Source organism: Panthera onca, chromosome C1 (genome assembly GCF_046562875.1).
Source record: "Panthera onca isolate mPanOnc1 chromosome C1, mPanOnc1 haplotype 2, whole genome shotgun sequence".
NCBI classification, from domain to species: Eukaryota; Metazoa; Chordata; class Mammalia; order Carnivora; family Felidae; genus Panthera; species Panthera onca.
Window position 1 is genome coordinate 129,885,281 of NC_138346.1, and position 19,638 is coordinate 129,904,918.

Consider the following 19,638-nt stretch of genomic DNA (forward strand, 5'->3'; position numbering starts at 1 on the left):
ACCTTTGTACCATATTGGCCTAACCTTTGTTAGATGGTTTTGCTTCATAAGCTGAAGTCTTAACTTTAATTATTCAAGGAATAGAGATGAGTAAGGTTAGGCTTGTATGCAGGAGTGATGATGACTCATTTTCTGCTCTCCATGGCGACCCTTGCTGAGAGCGTTATTGAAGGACTGCCACAGGTAGCCAGAGACACAGAGGACAAAGGGCATTGCAGCCAGCACAGGGAGTTAGGCTAATTTCTATGTAATAGGAACTCCCATTCGTTAAGAGTTCAGCACCTTCTCTTGCATTCAACAAACCCAGATATCATCAAATAATGAAGATTTATATAAAGTACAGAGTAGCAACAGCAGTATTTCAATGCATAGCAAGTTGTGTTTGCTAATTTGTAAGTCACTAAAAATATGGTTTATCTGTGTTTCTTATAGCATTCATGATAAATACACGATAAACTACTTATTAAGGTCATTTAAAACTCTTCAAAGTAGTATATCATTAGATAAAGAAGCTTTAAATAAAATTTAAGAATACATCTGTGAAACATTGCAGACATGGCAAAATAATACGATAGATGCAGATGTGCTTACTATTAAGAGTAAATGATAAAAGGCACAAGATTTATGCAATCTGAAGAAACAAGAGTAAATGGATATTAACATTTTGCTATTTGTTAGATCCTGTTCAAAAAGTTCCTGTTTCCTTAAATCTTCAACAATGCTTAGTGTTACTGATTTGCAATATTTTGCCAATATAAAGAGTATAAATTGCTGTTTCATCATTTTGATTTCTCCCCCCAAAATAAATACCTGACAATGAGCATCTTTTCACACATGTGTAATTAGCCATCCATAGTCTTTTCACATTTTCCACTGCTCTGTTTATATTCTTCTGATTTTTAGGAGTCCTTTAGACATTTGAAGTCCTCATCCTTTGCTTATATCAATGTATGCATCTTTTTTAATGGCTTCTTCTTCAGAGTTTTAAATTTTAATGGGGACAGATTTATTGATCTTCATTATGTGCTTTTGTTTCTTGTGTAAGAAATCTTTTTCTACCCAATATCTTAAGAATGGTTAGATATATTGTCTTCTAAAAGCTTTACGGTTCTGTTTTTTCACATTACATCTTTATTTCATCTGACTTGGTCTAGGTTCTCTTATCTTTTCCATTGGTCTATTTCTCTATCCCTATTCTAATGCTACACAGTTTTAACTACTACAATTTTTAGTAATTACATTGAAATTAAAGTATTTTGTGTGAAGATTTGATATTATTTTTACATGTAAATATTTTCTTATTTTCTGCAACATTATTAGGCATAGAGGGAACACTGGACCTAACTTTCTTATGCAAACTAGGTCATTGTAAATAATTTATAACAAAAATGGTTGCATAGACCCAGTTACAGGCCAACCATCCATTGACCCATATCATGTGGCAGGCAGTGTGCTAAATGCTACATACATAATTATCTCACAAAAGCCTCATTAGTATATTAATATACCCATCTTCCAGACGTATAAATGAAGTGTTTATGGCATTCAACCTTAGACCTCTTTGACAGAAAACCTATCTTCTTGACCATTATGCATATTGCCCTCTCCTTTGGGCTCCTCTCCCTAGTTTATCTTCCACACAAAAAGAACCTACTGTATCCAACCTGGGTGATTTCACATTGTAGGTGACTCATCCAAACCTCGGCCTCCTTAATTTACCTGACACTGACTTTTCATCTCTAGGGACCTCTGCTCCTTCTCCATTTCAGTCATACATCCCCACAGCCACTCCTTGGGCCCTGTCATCACCCATAATTGTTCCATTTCTGAAACATTAAATTCAAGTATCTCACTCTCTCACCCCAATCTTAGAGGCCTCCTGTTCATTGACCCCTCTGCCACCTTTCTATTGGTCAGTCCCCTCCTGTGTTTTCTCCCTTGGCTAATCAGCTTTGTTTCCATGGCCCAACATGTGAGCCAGTCTTCTGCTTATGTCTGAGTCAACCTGTCTTTACTCATCTAGGTGGATTGTGCAGTCCTGCTGAAGAAAGTCATTCAAGCAAAAGGTTTATGCCTCTCCAAAATGGAGAGATTTATATACCCTCCCTATATCTGGCTGATGCCTACTTACACTTTGGTTTCAGCTTAGAGTCTGTTTCTTCCGGAAGTCTTCTCTGAGCACTTGCACAACAGCATCACACTGTGTAAGAGTGTATGTATTCCTCTCTATCCCTACAAGATGCTAAGTGCCTTAAGGGAAGGGACCTTATCTCTTAGTAATTATTGCACCCCTAATACTTCTCATATTTCAGGACTAAATGAAACAACTCACAATAAGTTAAGGAACCAACCAAACTTACAGATGAACATGTTTTAAATAGCTCTAAACTCCAAAGTAACATATTCATAGGAAAGTACTTGTAACTTCTCAAAAGATTTTCAAACTTATTTTCTCAAGTTTTGTGCAAAATCATTGTATTTGGTCTTAGTAAAATTTGACCAAAACAACGGTGTGTTCTGTAAGGATCTTTCTGTTTAGGAGACAGAAAAAGCATTTGGAAGATAATGGAAAGCTTGATATATCTGGTGTCCTGGAGGAGTAGCTTATGAGTTTATCTGTTTGAGGAAATAACCCCTATAGAAATCTCAGACTTTGAAATGTGCACTGTTTCTGTTGCTTAGGTGGACACTCTGGATTTTTTTTTTTTAACTATGTGTTTACTGTGATACCCTCTTGGATGTTTAATTAAACTTCATAACTAAAAAGCACAAGTTACTGCCACAACTTAAGTTTCTCAGTGGTTAAATCAAAGTGCTTGTAAGAACAAATATTATAAATTCTTAAATACTTTAAGATAATAAAAAAGAAATACTAGTTTTTAGCACATAGCTTTATTTTAAAATTAACACTCTCATGAAGTATAAATTTCTCCTGAAAACTAAATCACTCCTTGTCACCAAGTTTTAACCACATGCTAAGCACTGTGAATGGGGTTAATAAAAGAAAGATGAATGATTTAGACAGTGTCTACTCTAAAAACAAAAATAATTATTTTGGGATTTTATAATGAATAAAATATATTTATTCTATATAGAAATAAAAAGAAAGTTACAGAAAAAAAATAGGAACTCTACTGTCACAGATTTTACTCCCTAGTCTCAAAGGGCAAACTGGGATATCCTTACTATTGAAACCTGAAAACAAATTCTGTAACTAGGTTTTTCAAAAGAGTTATAGCTCCAAGGGAGATGGAAACAGGGGCCTTAACAAATGTTGATTGAATTTACTTAACAGAGTTACTAATTAATGTTGCTTCAGAGAGCCAATGCCCAAATACAGATTTCTTTTCTGCCCAGAGTTATGCCAGCTTTTGCCATACTTGAGCTCAGTAGGACCTTTTTGCTCTAACTTTGTTGATATTAGGTATTTGATGCATTTATATTAAAAAATAATTATTTTGGCACATATTGGGTTAAGCTGTCAAAAATTGCCTTTTTGTACTTCAGAAACACTCAACAGCAGCCAGTTCCTATGGTTCAGTCCAGTATATAACACCAAGATGTTGGCAAGGAAAGAGAAGTTTTATTCATTATCTGGGGGAGTTTGTCTTAATTGAGGAGCAAGAAACACATAAGTGAAATGATCAGACTCTGTCCAAGAACTCAGGAGAAGGTCATTTTTAGGGTCAGTCATTTTTCATGTTGTATAAAGTTAGTGAGAAATCCATGGTTTGGTTTTAGAATTAAGTGTCCTATTAGTAGATGATGTGTTATATTCAGGTATTTTTGTAAACTGTAATTGCATATGAGCTTTGTGTTAAGTGTCATTGGTGTATTGAGAAGTAAGGCAGAACTAAAAGTTCTATTTTAGTATGTTTTCTATGCATAATTCTGTTTTTACCAGTGTAACTGCCTTCTAGACGATTCATAACTTCTTGGCACAATTTCTTAATATTTTGACATTTGTATTTTTATTTTTCTTTGAAGGTCCACAGTCTAAATTTTAATAATTACTACTTTTATATTTTTATTATATCCTTAGGATGTGGGTTCTATTTAATTTTTATTATTTTTCAGATGATTGCAAGCAACCATATGTCTAATTATTTAAATAGCTTATTATGCTAAATTTGAACAAGTTGAAACCATAATTCTGATACCTTAGGTTGATGAAAGAAGCTTTTTATGTACAAAAAAAGATAGGAAGCTAAAAATTCAGGGAGAGAATAAGGCTAACCTTAAGGAAAGTAAGAACAATGGGGAGTTGGGGGTGGGGGGTGAGACTAGGAAGAGAATAGATTTTGAATCGATGGGAGATGGGGGAAAAATGAAGATTTTGATGGGCAAAAAAAAACAAACAAAACCTACACTGTCCCTGAACTCAGTATATTCTACTTAACATTTCCAAATATCTTAAATTAGAAGATTATAAAAGACACAAATTTATAAGCTAGTATCTTATTTTTTTAGTATTCCCAATTTATAGGAAGGAGGTAGAATATATACTCCCAGTATAATTGCAAGGCTGTAGAGATTTTGAAATGGAATCTCTGAACTTCCTGGAACAGTTTGAAGGGTCTGCTGTTGCTTACTAGCATTCCCAGGAGAATATTAAAAAAAAAATGTTTAATGTTTATTTATTTTGAGAGAGAGAGAGAGAGAGACTACGTGCACACACAAGCAGAGGAGGTACAGAGAGAGAGAGAGGGAGAGAGAGAATCCCAAGCAGGCTCTGTACTGTCAGTGCAGAGCCCTACATGGGGCTCAATCTCACAAACTGTGAGATCATGACCCGAGCCTAGATCAAGAGTCAGACACTTAACTGACTGAGCCACCCAAGGCCCCCTCAACTGTAATATTTTGAATCTGATTCTTTCCCAGCTTCCTTGGGGAAGGTAGTGATTTATTCATTAAATATTAAGCTCTGAAATAATCATGTGTAACCTTTCTAGAATCTTCCCTTATTTTTCCTAGTCAACCCAGCATTACACCCTTACTAGGTGATAGACGCGTGTTGAGAACACCATTTTTGGCTTTTAGCTAGCTATGTGCAACTGGACTTGAGTTGTTTCATGTGTAAGTGAAAGTGTTTGACTAAAATATCCTAAGAACTTTCTTTGATAGAGTCACTATTCATGCTAGTGTACAGAGTTCCCACTGCCAGAACACTGGTATTTCAAGAGAATATACAATACAGTGTAGTTTCTCTTCTCTGTCCCTCTCCTTACTATCAATAGTGTCAAGAAAGAACGTTGCTGAGAAGGGGACAATGTTTTCTGTATATGTATATTCTTATGTAGATGTGTTGGTTGTTGATCTTTGGCCCCAGTGAAAAGGAATATCAACAAAAATTTTACCACATTCAAATGTAGATACACAGCCAACCTCCTCCTATGAAACATCACTGTTTTTGAGCAATAGTTATACATTTATTTGATTTCAAACTGAGGAGCAAACATGATTGTCTTGTTTCTTACCTTCCAGTGAGGACTGTCCCATGGGACTGTCTCCCTTCTAGCCGCCTCCTCAGCCACTGGCACATCATATATTCAGCCAATATATTGTAACCTTTGGCTTAATCACCCTCCCCGATGCACTCAGGTATGGTCAGAATAGCAGAATGATGTGGTTGAAGTGATTAAAACTTTCTGCACAAACAATTGCACGTGGCCACTTGTCCACAGAGCCACAGAACTGCATGTGGACGTGTCAGGCACAGAGAGCACCACAGATTGTCGAGTCCAGTGCATGTTGTTGTTGGCATTGAGATTTGGGGCTTTGTCTTTAGAATGTACCAGTGGGACTTATTACTTCCTCCTAGAATTCACCTTATCTTGGAGAGCTCACAATCTTTCCCCACTTGAAGGGCAGTTCTGCCTCCTCTCTTCCTGCTTCCCATGATAACTCTGGACACCCAGCAGGGTTTAGATGACCCCCAAACGTATATTAGTCTGTATAGGAGACCTGTTTTCTGCCATAGTCCTGTTCCCTGCTGGTTGTAGAGAATTACTCATCTTCAGCCAGGAGGACTGAACTAGCAGTTGGTGAATACAGGTTCTGGTTCCAGTTCTGCTTCTAGCTAGCTTTTTGACTTCAGACATTTTTATTGACCACTTTGAATCTTAGTTTTATAAGGTAGAAAATGAGGTGGTTGGAGTAGGTGGTAATGTTCTTACTTTGAAATCGTGTGATTGTGTTCTTTTTCTAGCTTTAAAGAAGATGGTGGAGTTAACTCAGGCTATGTTTTTCAACTGGACTCCTCACACCCCTAGGGGGTGGTTGTTTTTGAGGTTCTGACAAATACCTGGCACATTCTTGTAGAGCTTTGACCTTATTTAAGGATTTTAGGGAAACATTTCTTATCATTGAAATGTACATATTTGATGGAACATAATATTAAATTTGCATGGATTTTATAATAACACATGCAATTTTGTAGTGATTTTTATATTTGGTAGCCTATAAAATCTTTTTAATAAGTGTGGGGGGGGGACTTTCAAAAGATGTTTCTATCTTTAACCTTTGATTTACTAATACTCCTATAGGTAGTGCCAAAGGGTGACTAGTCAGTGTTTATAAGGTTGGAGAAACATATCTCTATCTGATCCTTGTTTTTGTATGAGCGATGACAATGCTGTTTCCTTCATCTGACTCATCATTGTTTATAAAAGGAAAGAGTAGCCTTCTCTGGGTGAAAATTTTTGAAATCATTTATGGGGGTGTGTTCCCTTTGTGAACAATTAGTTCTTCAGACCGGTTTGTTTTCCGCCAAATTGTCTGTTTCCGTTGTTAACAGATGGTTTCCATTATGAGGCTCCTTTTGCTTCTCTGTGAAGACCACCCCATGAATGAAAAGTGCACTGGTTAGTAGGAAAGGGCCCAAGGAGGTGTGGCGGGCAGGGAAGCCCAGCATCCTAGCTACCTAACTTGCTGGCTGTTCATTCTGCACAGCCTGCTCCTCAGATGTGATAGTTAGATTAGGAACTTCTATCAGGAAGAGCCCAGACGTTAACTTAAAGAGGATTGAGCTGGCAGGGTGCCAGACAGCACTTACTTCACTGTAGCTTTGTCAAAAGCAAGCTTGGAACCAGTGGTGGCTGGTCATGGTGAATTGCTTACATACCCACAAAAATGTGATTTCCAAACCTGGCTAGGATTTGGAAACCACACCTAGGAAACCTACAGAAACATAAAATACATATTTCAGGGTCCTACTGAAGGCTTTTCAAAAAAAAAAAAAAACTCCCTGGAAACTTTATTGACAGGCTCATTTTGAAAAATGCCCCACTGGACAAGAGACCAAGCCTAATTATAGTGTATTTGAGTTCACCTGCCTGTTCAGTAGATTATAGGCTCATTGAGGGCAGGAAGCGTGTCCTTGCTCTGTTGTCAAACCACCATGCCCAGAACTTATGTGCCATTCAGGACGTTGAAGGAATGAATGAATATGTTATGCTTGTAATCAGCTTCCCAGGTAAACCAGCTACATTCTCTGACATCTTGTAGAACTAATTATTTTTTAATGTGGCTATGTTTAGATTTTAAATTAGGCCTCAGAGGTGAAAGGCCAGCACATTACTGACAGCCCATTTATCTGGTACACTGCACTCACCTCTTAAGTTTTTGCCTTGGGGAAGCCCTTTGCATTGGGGGAGTGATATCAGCATCGTGTGTAAATACTAAACTATATTGTGGCCATCACTCTTCTTAGAAGCCAAGAGGTTGATAGTGATATAGTAGGCTAATAAGTTCATTGAAGTTTGACGGTTTATGTGAGAATTACTAGAGAAATGGTTTATTTATGGCAAACTTTCCAATAGGATTCTACTTAGAATTAACTTAAAAAAATTTTTTTTAATTTCTTGGCATGTGTCACTCTTAGTTGCATTGAGTTGAGATTTGAAAGGAAATCTTGCTTCATTCAGATGCCCTTTCACTGCCATATTGTTTTGGAAAACTCTAGTGTTCCATGTAATTATATTGGCTTCAGTTTTATTTGACTAGAACCTGATGACTATTACTGGAATATAATCATAATTTAAGTATTGCTGATTCTTCAGTTTGTTTTTTTTTTTTTTTTTTTTTTTTTTTTTTTTTAATTTTTTTTTAACATTTATTCATTTTTTTTTTTTTATTTTATTTTTTAATATATGAAATTTACTGTCAAATTGGTTTCCATACAACACCCAGTGCTCATCCCAAAAGGTGCCCTCCTCAATACCCATCACCCACCCTGCCCTCCCTCCCACCCCCCATCAACCCTCAGTTTGTTCTCAGTTTTTAACAGTCTCTAATGCTTTGGCTCTCTCCCACTCTAACCTCTTTTTTTTTTTTTTTTTTCCTTCCCCTCCCCCATGGGTTTCTGTTATGTTTCTCAGGATCCACATAAGAGTGAAACCATATGGTATCTGTCTTTCTCTGTATGGCTTATTTCACTTAGCATCACACTCTCCAGTTCCATCCATGTTGCTACAAAAGGCCATATTTCATTTTTTCTCATTGCCACGTAGTATTCCATTGTGTATATAAACCACAATTTCTTTATCCATTCATCCGTTGATGGACATTTAGGCTCTTTCCATAATTTGGCTATTGTTGAGAGTGCCGCTATAAACATTGGGGTACAGGTGCCCCTATGCATCAGTACTCCTGTATCCCTTGGATAAATTCCTAGCAGTGCTATTGCTGGGTCATAGGGTAGGTCTATTTTTAATTTTCTGAGGAACCTCCACACTGCTTTCCAGAGCGGCTGCACCAATTTGCATTCCCACCAACAGTGCAAGAGGGTTCCTGTTTCTCCACATCCTCTCCAGCATCTATAGTCTCCTGATTTCTTCATTTTGGCCACTCTGACTGGCGTGAGGTGGTATCTGAGTGTGGTTTTGATTTGTATTTCCCTGATAAGGAGCGACGTTGAACATCTTTTCATGTGCCTGTTGGCCATCCGGATGTCTTCTTTAGAGAAGTGTCTATTCATGTTTTCTGCCCATTTCTTCACTGGGTTATTTGTTTTTCGGGTGTGGAGTTTGATGAGCTCTTTATAGATTTTGGATACTAGCCCTTTGTCCGATGTGTCATTTGCAAATATCTTTTCCCATTCCGTTGGTTGCCTTTTAGTTTTGTTGGTTGTTTCCTTTGCTGTGCAGAAGCTTTTTATCTTCATAAGGTCCCAGTAATTCACTTTTGCTTTTAATTCCCTTGCCTTTGGGGATGTGTCGAGTAAGAGATTGCTACGGCTGAGGTCAGAGAGGTCTTTTCCTGCTTTCTCCTCTAAGGTTTTGATGGTTTCCTGTCTCACATTCAGGTCCTTTATCCATTTTGAGTTTATTTTTGTGAATGGTGTGAGAAAGTGGTCTAGTTTCAACCTTCTGCATGTTGCTGTCCAGTTCTCCCAGCACCATTTGTTAAAGAGACTGTCTTTTTTCCATTGGATGTTCTTTCCTGCTTTGTCAAAGATAAGTTGGCCATACGTTTGTGGGTCTAGTTCTGGGGTTTCTATTCTATTCCATTGGTCTATGTGTCTGTTTTTATGCCAATACCATGCTGTCTTGATGATGACAGCTTTGTAGTAGAGGCTAAAGTCTGGGATTGTGATGCCTCCTGCTTTGGTCTTCTTCTTCAAAATTACTTTGGCTATTCGGGGCCTTTTGTGGTTCCATATGAATTTTAGGATTGCTTGTTCTAGTTTTGAGAAGAATGCTGGTGCAATTTTGATTGGGATTGCATTGAATGTGTAGATAGCTTTGGGTAGTATTGACATTTTGACAATATTTATTCTTCCAATCCATGAGCAGGGAATGTCTTTCCATCTCTTTATATCTTCTTCAATTACCTGCATAAGCTTTCTATAGTTTTCAGCATACAGATCTTTTACATCTTTGGTTAGATTTATTCCTAGGTATTTTATGCTTCTTGGTGCAATTGTGAATGGGATCAGTTTCTTCATTTGTCTTTCTGTTGCTTCATTGTTAGTGTATAAGAATGCAACTGATTTCTGCACATTGATTTTGTATCCTGCAACTTTGCTGAATTCATGGATCAGTTCTAGCAGACTTTTGGTGGAGTCTGTCGGATTTTCCATGTATAATATCATGTCATCTGCAAAAAGCGAAAGCTTGACTTCATCTTTGCCAATTTTGATGCCTTTGATTTCCTTTTGTTGTCTGATTGCTGATGCTAGAACTTCCAGCACTATATTAAACAGCAGCGGTGACAGTGGGCATCCCTGTCGTGTTCCTGATCTCAGGGAAAAAGCTCTCAGTTTTTCCCCGTTGAGGATGATGTTAGCTGTGGGCTTTTCATAAATGGCCTTTATGATCTTTAAGTATGTTCCTTCTATCCCGACTTTCTCAAGGGTTTTTATTAAGAAAGGGTGCTGGATTTTGTCAAAGGCCTTTTCTGCATCGATTGACAGGATCATATGGTTCTTCTCTTTTTTTTTGTTAATGTGATGTATCACGTTGATCGATTTGCGAATGTTGAACCAGCCCTGCATCCCAGGAATGAATCCCACTTGATCATGGTGAATAATTCTTTTGATATGCTGTTGAATTCGATTTGCTAGTATCTTATTAAGAATTTTTGCATCCATATTCATCAGGGATATTGGCCTGTAGTTCTCTTTTTTTACTGGGTCTCTGTCTGGTTTAGGAATCAAAGTAATACTGGCTTCATAGAATGAGTCTGGAAGTTTTCCTTCCCTTTCTATTTCTTGGAATAGCTTGAGAAGGATAGGTATTATCTCTGCTTTAAATGTCTGGTAGAACTCCCCTGGGAAGCCATCTGGTCCTGGACTCTTATTTGTTGGGAGATTTTTGATAACCGATTCAATTTCTTCGCTGGTGATGGGTCTGTTCAAGCTTTCTATTTCCTCCTGATTGAGTTTTGGAAGAGTGTGGGTGTTTAGAAATTTGTCCATTTCTTCCAGGTTGTCCAATTTGCTGGCATATAATTTTTCATAGTATTCCCTGATAATTGTTTGTATCTCTGAGGGATTGGTTGTAATCATTCCATTTTCATTCATGATTTTATCTATTTGGGTCATCTCCCTTTTCTTTTTGAGAAGCCTGGCTAGAGGTTTGTCAATTTTGTTTATTTTTTCAAAAAACCAACTCTTGGTTTCGTTGATCTGCTCTACAGTTTTTTTAGATTCTATATTGTTTATTTCTGCTCTGATCTTTATGATTTCTCTTCTTCTGCTGGGTTTAGGCTGCCTTTGCTGTTCTGCTTCTATTTCCTTTAGGTGTGCTGTTAGATTTTGTATTTGGGATTTTTCTTGTTTCTTGAGATAGGCCTGGATTGCAATGTATTTTCCTCTCAGGACTGCCTTCGCTGCATCCCAGAGCGTTTGGATTGTTGTATTTTCATTTTCGTTTGTTTCCATATATGTTTTAATTTCTTCTCTAATTGCCTGGTTGACCCACTCATTCGTTAGTAGGGTGTTCTTTAACCTCCATGCTTTTGGAGGTTTTCCAGACTTTTTCCTGTGGTTGATTTCAAGCTTCATAGCATTGTGGTCTGAAAGTATGCATGGTATAATTTCAATTCTTGTAAACTTATGAAGGGCTGTTTTGTGACCCAGTATATGATCTATCTTGGAGAATGTTCCATGTGCACTCGAGAAGAAAGTATATTCTGTTGCTTTGGGATGCAGAGTTCTAAATATATCTGTCAAGTCCATCTGATCCAATGTATCATTCAGGGCCCTTGTTTCTTTATTGACTGTGTGTCTAGATGATCTATCCCTTTCTGTAAGTGGGGTGTTAAAGTCCCCTGCAATGACCACATTCTTATCAATAAGGTTGCTTATGTTTATGAGTAATTGTTTTATATATCTGGGGGCTCGGGTATTTGGCGCATAGACATTTATAATAGTTAGCTCTTCCTGGTGGATAGACCCTGTGATTATTATATAATGCCCTTCTTCATCTCTTGTTACAGCCTTTAATTTAAAGTCTAGTTTGTCTGATATAAGTATGGCTACTCCAGCTTTCTTTTGGCTTCCAGGAGCATGATAAATAGTTCTCCATCCCCTCACTCTCAATCTAAAGGTGTCCTCAGATCTAAAATGAGTCTCTTGTAGACAGCAAATAGATGGGTCTTGTTTTTTTATCCATTCTGATACCCTATGTCTTTTAGTTGGCGCATTTAATCCATTTACATTCAGTGTTATTATAGAAAGATATGGGTTTAGAGTCATTGTGATGTCTGTATGTTTTATGCTTGTAGTGATGTCTCTGGTACTTTGTCTCACAGGATCCCCCTTAGGATCTCTTGTAGGGCTGGTTTCGTGGTGACAAATTCCTTCAGTTTTTGTTTGTTTGGGAAGACCTTTATCTCTCCTTCTATTCTAAATGACAGACTTGCTGGATAAAGGATTCTCGGCTGCATATTTTTTCTGTTTAGCACACTGTAGATATCGTGCCAAGCCTTTCTGGCCTGCCAAGTTTCAAAGGAGAGATCAGTCACGAGTCTTATAGGTCTCCCTTTATATGTGAGGGCACGTTTGTCCCTTGCTGCTTTCAGAATTTTCTCTTTATCCTTGTATTTTGCCAGTTTCACTATGATATGTCGTGCAGAAGATCGATTCAAGTTACGTCTGAAGGGAGTTCTCTGTGCCTCTTGGATTTCAATGCCTTTTTCCTTCCCCAGTTCAGGGAAGTTCTCAGCTATAATTTGTTCAAGTACCCCTTCAGCACCCTTCCCTCTCTCTTCCTCCTCTGGGATACCAATTATGCGTATATTATTTTTTTTTAGTGTATCACTTAGTTCTCTAATTTTCCCCTCATACTCCTGGATTTTTTTATCTCTCTTTCTTTCAGCTTCCTCTTTCTCCATAACTTTATCTTCTAGTTCACCTATTCTCTCCTCTGCCTCTTCAAGCCGAGCCATCGTGGATTCCATTTTGTTTTGCAATTCGTTTAAAGCGTTTTTCAACTCCTCGTGACTGTTCCTTAGTCCCTCGATCTTTGTGGCAAGAGATTCTCTGCTGTCCTGTATACTGTTTTCAAGCCCAGCGATTAATTTTATGACTATTATTCTAAATTCACTTTCTGTTATATTATTTAAATCCTTTTTGATCAGTTCATTAGCTGTTGTTATTTCCTGGAGATTCTTCTGAGGGGAATTCTTCCGTTTGGTCATTTTGGAGAGTCCCTGGCGTGGTGAGGACCTGCAGGGCACTTCCCCTGTGCTGTGGTGTATAACTGGAGTTAGTGGGCGGGGCCGCAGTCCGACCCGATGTCTGCCCCCAGCCCACTGCTGGGGCCACAGTCAGACTGGTGTGTGCCTTCTCTTCCCCTCTCCTAGGGGCGGGATTCACTGTGGGGTGGCGTGTCCCGTCTGGGCTACTTGCACACTGCCAGGCTTGTGTTGCTGGGGATCTGGCGTATTAGCTGGGGTGGGTAGGCAAGGTGCACGGGGGCTGGAGGGGCAGGCTTAGCTCGCTTCTCCTTAGGTGATCCACTTCAGGAGGAGCCCTGTGGCAGCGGGAGGGAGTCCGATCCGCTGCCGGAGGTTTGGCTCCGCAGAAGCACAGAGTTGGGTGTTTGCGTGGAGCGAGCAAGTTCCCTGGCAGGAACCGGTTCCCTTTGGGATTTTGGCTGGGGGATGGGCGGGGGAGATGGCGCTGGCGCCTTTGTTCCCCGCCAAGCTGAGCTCTGCCGTCCGGGGGCTCAGCAGCTCTCCCTCCCTTTGTCCTCCAGCCTTCCCGCTTTCCGCGCAGAGCTGTTAACTTATGACCTCCCAGACGCTAAGTCGCGCTTGCTGTGGGAACACAGTCCGTCCGGCCCCTCCGCTTTTGCCAGCCAGACTCGGGGGCTCTGCTTGGCCGGCGAGCCGCCCCTCCGCCCCGGCTCCCTCCCGCCAGTCCGTGGAGCGCGCACCGCCTCGCCGCCCTTCCTACCCTCTTCCGTGGGCCTCTAGTCTGCGCTTGACTCCGGAGACTCCCTTCTGCTAATCCTCTGGCGGTTTTCTGGGTTCTTTAGGCAGGTGTAGGTGGAATCTAAGTGATCGGCAGGACGCGCTGTGAGCCCCGCGTCCTCCTACGCCGCCATCTTCCGGCACCAACTGATTCTTCAGTTTGTTAATTCTTCATGCATAAGATGACTTGGGGACCTTGTCTGATTTAAGACTAAGTATAATGAGTAGTATGAACAAAAGTTAAAGGGTAAAACTGTCCGAACTTTATATATCAACAATGTAGTGAGCTGTGCAGCAAAGCATTTGTTGTAGGGAATGAAACAAGCCAAAATAACATTTGGCAGGAGATCTAATTTTGTCTTAGCCATTTTAATTATATTCCTTTAGATAAAGATAACAGATTATATAAAGTTTTGGGAACTTCCAAGGTTGCTTAACTGTATATGTTGAAATTACATATGATTATTTCACATTTAATATCTGAAGGTAGAGTCATTTTTAATTTTCAGACTTTGCTGAGCAGCCCTGTAACTATACCAACATAGTCATTATAAATGCTTTTCTGGAGCAGAAAGAAACTAAACAACAACGGTCTGTGTTTACCCAAGAAGAAAGAGGCAGCTTTCTGGGATGAGTTGTGATTTGACAATATAATGAATGGAATTTATATTTTTAAAATCAGTTTTTAGAATAGCTTTTGGTTGTTTCTGATTGGTCAGAGTTAACGAGGGAAACTATCCTCCACTTTTGTAGTTTTGCAACATTTTGCATCTCAGAATTCCTGGAAACATGGATAACTAAAGGAAAACGTGAGTAACTAGGGATTTTAAGCCTAAACAAATTTTGAAAGGCTAATCTATAAAAAGCAGATTTACCACCTTCTGCATAATTCTAGATGGAAGGAGGAAGGTCAATGGAGAGAAGTTACAGAGATTTTAGAGTAAGTTTTAGATAGAGTTTGTTAATAAACTACACACAACAATAAGTTGTCATAAGGACGTGTAGTGAATGTTCTGTGCTGGACGTTTTAAAGAAAGGTCAAAACTTGTCAGGAATATTTTATGGGGAGAGAAGAGAACCGACACTAAATCAACACTAAATGGCTATTTGAAATATGAGTATCTGTAAATCTAATTTCTTCTCCATTCTTGATCTCATTTATGAGGTGTGTGTGATGCCTGCTGTGGCGAGAGATTGTGTTAACAATTATATTGATGGTTGAGTGCTGACATGAAGTTTAACCCACTCTCTATTCTTATTTTAATCGCACTTTTATCTATCCATTAATGGGATTATATTCACCTTCTTAGCAAAGTTACCATGTCTTTTTTTTTTTTTTTTTTTTTTCAATAAAAGGAAAGGAGTAAACCATTCGTACTACAGTATTGTAGAACTCCTCTTATATTCAGACATCAGAGGCAGGGGGCAAGGTATCAGAATTCATCATGTCACAGTGGCCTTCCTCTATCTCTTGTATTCTTTGATCTCTACAGCCCTATTGCCCTGATGACAGATCATCCTGAAATGGGAAGTGCTGACCTATCAGAAATAAATAGCCAGAGATTATTCTAACAAATGACTAAAAAATATAAATTCCATTGTAAATTCCTAACTCATCCCCACACACAAAAATATGAATCAAATTAATGCTATATTTTGAAAGTCACTTACGGCTGAATTCAGGCTAGTAGCAATGTCTTTTTCACTATTACCTGGGCTCAACCATAATTCTTGGCAAAGGTCACACAATTTTGCTTTAGGAGTAAAGTCAGTAACATACCCTATGTTGGTGTACTACTGGATGAACTTCCAAAATGAAGCTCATAGCCAAGAAGAAAGTTATAGCAGAAAAACACAGTAAATGAAAAAATTAGCAGTAAGACTATAAAAACCAAGTTCATCATTTCAAGGACTACTTATTTATAAGTAAGTTTTAAGACACTAAGATCTCATTTTTTGGCCACAGTATATTAATATATGTAATACTTTAAATTTTAAATATGGTTTTACTAGGTCATATGTAATGGGCATTGTAGTCTGTCAAAAAGGATAAATAAGGCAGCATTGTTCCATGCCTTATATTTCACAGTCTTCTTTATAGCCTGGGTATTCCATATGTTAATCCCCAATTTATATTTGGTTGGTGAAATGTCATCAAACTTAATTTTTTCCCCTAAATACTTTATGCATTTTCAACCATTTTCTTAAGAATGACTAACTTGAGCATGTTGGCAATAACAGAACTGTTGTGTCCGTCGGGCACTGCTTCATTTTGTCCCTGTGGGTCTTGGCCAAGGAGACAACTGCAGAGAAGGCCAGAGCCCTTCTGAGAACTTCACTGGGCCCGGTATTTGAGGCCACATCAGTTATTTCAGGTTTAAAACCTCCTGTTTCTTGTCTTCAGCCTTTATTTTAAAATTGGTGTAAAAACAAAATTATCAAGGGAGCATACTAAATGAAATGCTTTCCTTGATCTAGAAATGCTCAGTAAAACTGAGGCTAACCATGACTTTGGCCCCCTAACATGGAATAACTAACTTGCAAACCAGATTCAACTTCAGGGTGCATCCTCTTCTGTATATTGAACTTCTAAATGAGTTGTGTGCATGAGATATTTAGGTTTCATGTAAAATAAACAACAGCAACTTAATAGAAAGTATAAAATAAGCTCTTTCTATACTCAAGGCACCTACAGTGTGTTGAGAGCAAGTCTGATAAACACTTGACTGACAAGAGTTCTCCTGTCAAGTGTTGTTTTTTGGGAAAGACAATAAGGTCTGCTCTTTGTGTACGGGCGCTGCCTTCCTGCATCTGGTAGGGAAACACTCCATGAGAGATGTGGGATTAGCACCGTCCCTTCAGGGGTTCTGTGGCACAAGAACTGAAGCAAAGGGAAGATGTAGTAACTTGCTACATGTCTCAGCAGTTATAGCAGCTAAATTGGGGTGAAGGGCCCAATTCTTTTCAGGCCTTCTGCCCGATGGGTTGATAAGAAAAGTGTTGACTAAAGCTTTTCAGTTCTGTTTAGTTTATGGCCACACTGTTTCCTCCCTTCTGGGGTGGTTGTTGAAAAAGGATAGTGAGGACTTCATGAAATTGTTTGTGGAAGCATTTCATGTAGATACTGAGATCCGTGTAACTTGAACAACCTTTTTGAGGTAATTTGGGCATCTGGAACCGAATGACCATCATGCATCCTCCTCCTCTATTGAGCGTGGTGTTTCCAGGTAGTTACAACTTCCCCGTGGTCAATCGCTAGAATAAAAAACCTTCAAGTGTAATAGGCAATGGCTTGAGTTCCTGAATGTGCACCAAATATCATGTTTATGAGTGTTCTGTCTCACAGGAGGGAGCATTTCACCTCTAAATGAAAAGGTGACTGTGAAGTTGTCCATTTGTGACCAATACTGGTACATTTAGGCCTGTGTGCAATTGAAGCTGCTGTTCTCAGAAATGAAATATTGAACTGAGGCCTTCATTGCACATTCTGAGAAATACAAAGAAAAAGGACAGATCTGGATTTCAAGTGTTGTTGATGCTATTGGCTTAGACATGTTCCCTTTATTGGGTCTGTTTTGCAAACCTAAATTTGAGCCTGAAGAATTTCTCCATATAAATGTCTTAAGTATTGCAGTGGCACATCCATCACCTTTTTGCTTTTGAATTACAAAGATAACCTTAAGATATGAGCCTTATACTGGGCAATGTGATGCATACACAGAAAGGGTGAGCCTCCTTAGTGATGAAATCAGCCAATGCCCAAGAGGAAAGTAATAGGCAGAAAGGATAGAGTTGATGAAAAAATTGATTCTTTTCCATTAAACTGTACGTGATGTGTTTTTTATGAAGCAGGCATCAGCTGAAAGAAATATTTTTTCAACTACGAAGAGATGGATGGTGAGGGAGAGCAAAAGTATGTAAGGGATCAGGGGATAAATATGTGTCTTATTCCATTACTTTCTCAAATAATGAGAAAGTTCAAAAGCATTCCATTGTAGTTACTTCACATGTTTACTTGGCCTTTGTTGTTATTACAACTTTTTAATGTTAATGATGGCCTTGTTTTTATTTTAAAGTACATTTGGACTTCACGCGTCATTATTCTCTCAATTCCAAAAGTTGTGTTGCTTATTTTCAGGTTTACCAAAGATGCAGGTCATTAAGAACTATACTGGGACACCACCCCCGGCTCTTCATGAAGGACCCCCGTTACATATCCAGGCAGGGGATACGGTTGAACTTCTGAGAGGAGACGCACACAGTCTGTTTTGGCAGGTACTATCCAAATTACAGTGTTTGTTTTTGTTTTACTCGATGATTTATTACTGCTTAAAGAATAAAGCTCTTGTCTTTAGGAATTGATTGCATGCTTTTAGCTTCAGAAATTTTACATGATGTGGGGGAAAATATCTTTGATTAGCCTTCCTCATATTTACCAATGCCAAGTGGCAGTGAACATTAGAACGCTAAAGAAAAATAGGATCAGTGCTGTGGATCATAATTACCATTTTTATTAAAAATTCATACTTTGCCAGAGCATTTTTTCCAAACCTAGGACCTGTGGGTGTGATCTAATTTGCACTGCTTTAACATATTAACAGTTCATTTCAAGGGAACTACCTAATTAGCTTGCCAGTGGCCATTTCTGGCCATACTTGATTTGTGCCTACCCACAGAAATCCCTGACGTTCTCAGAGGTGCTCTGGGCATTATTCATGAAATGTATGAAATGTGAAAAGTAAGTGAGCATGTTGATGTTTGCTGGAGATGAAATCTCTCTTGTCCGGTTAGCCTATATTGGGTTTAAGGATTGTGTTAACTGAGGAAAATATGGGCTAGTGTTAAGAGTTGTTAAAGCTAGATGGTAGGACATTGCTGTTCGCTAAAGTATTTGGTATCTTCATGTGTGTTAGAAATATTTCCCAGTAAAATTAAAGAGTTGGTTAAAAACCAACTAAAAACCAACTGTGCTGAGGGAAAGGGGCATGGGCTCAACAGAAAGATTAGCACCCTTGAGTGAAATTTGGCCAGGGGGAGAGAGAGAGAGAGTAGGGAAGGTCTGGTAGATAATAATCCATTGTACACCTGTATAAATGATGGCTATTTTCTTTGCTTAAAACTATTTTATGGTCTGCCATCTTGTTATAGATGAATGCCCCTAGATTGAACATTAATCTACAACCACTGTAGCCAATGCTGTAGCCAATGACTTTTCCAAAACTCCACTCTTCTTAATATCCTACCCTCTCATACCTCATCCTTCCCCAAACAGGAAGAGAGAATGTCAGACTGAAATTCTACTAACTCTTCAGTCCAGTCCTGCACATCCCACCCCCAAAACATACCTACATGTGTACCTGTAAGGTTTCTGTTATTCAAGACTTACTTTCCTTCTTGGGTTTTTCATCCCACGTTTCATCAGCTGGTTCTTAATTCCTACATTTTCAACTTCATTCTCTCCACTAGCTCCTTTTCTATGACAAATAAATATGCTCCTCCCATCTTAAAATACATTTACTCAACTTCTGTCTGGTTATGTTAGTCTCCCTCTTCTATTCTCAGAGCTAAGCTTTGGAGCACCTGGGTGGCTCAGTTGGTTGAGCATCAGACTTCGGGCTCAGGTCACGATCTCACCATTTGTGAGTTTGAGCCCTGCCTCGGGCCATGTGCTGACAGCTCAGAGCCTGAAGCCTGCTTCGGATTCTGTGTCTCCCTCTC

At 38.9% G+C, this 19,638-nt stretch overlaps 1 protein-coding gene across 2 annotated transcripts in view; it reads left to right on the forward strand.

Moving 5' to 3' along the window:
* The window catches only part of VAV3 (vav guanine nucleotide exchange factor 3), a 362,968-nt gene that overhangs the window by 281,380 nt on the left and 61,950 nt on the right, over positions 1–19,638 (forward strand). For both annotated transcript variants that reach the window (XM_060625198.3, XM_060625200.3), the window contains one exon: positions 18,059–18,195. In XM_060625198.3, coding sequence (XP_060481181.1) covers positions 18,059–18,195 — 137 coding nt within the window. The remainder of the gene's footprint in view (positions 1–18,058; positions 18,196–19,638) is intronic.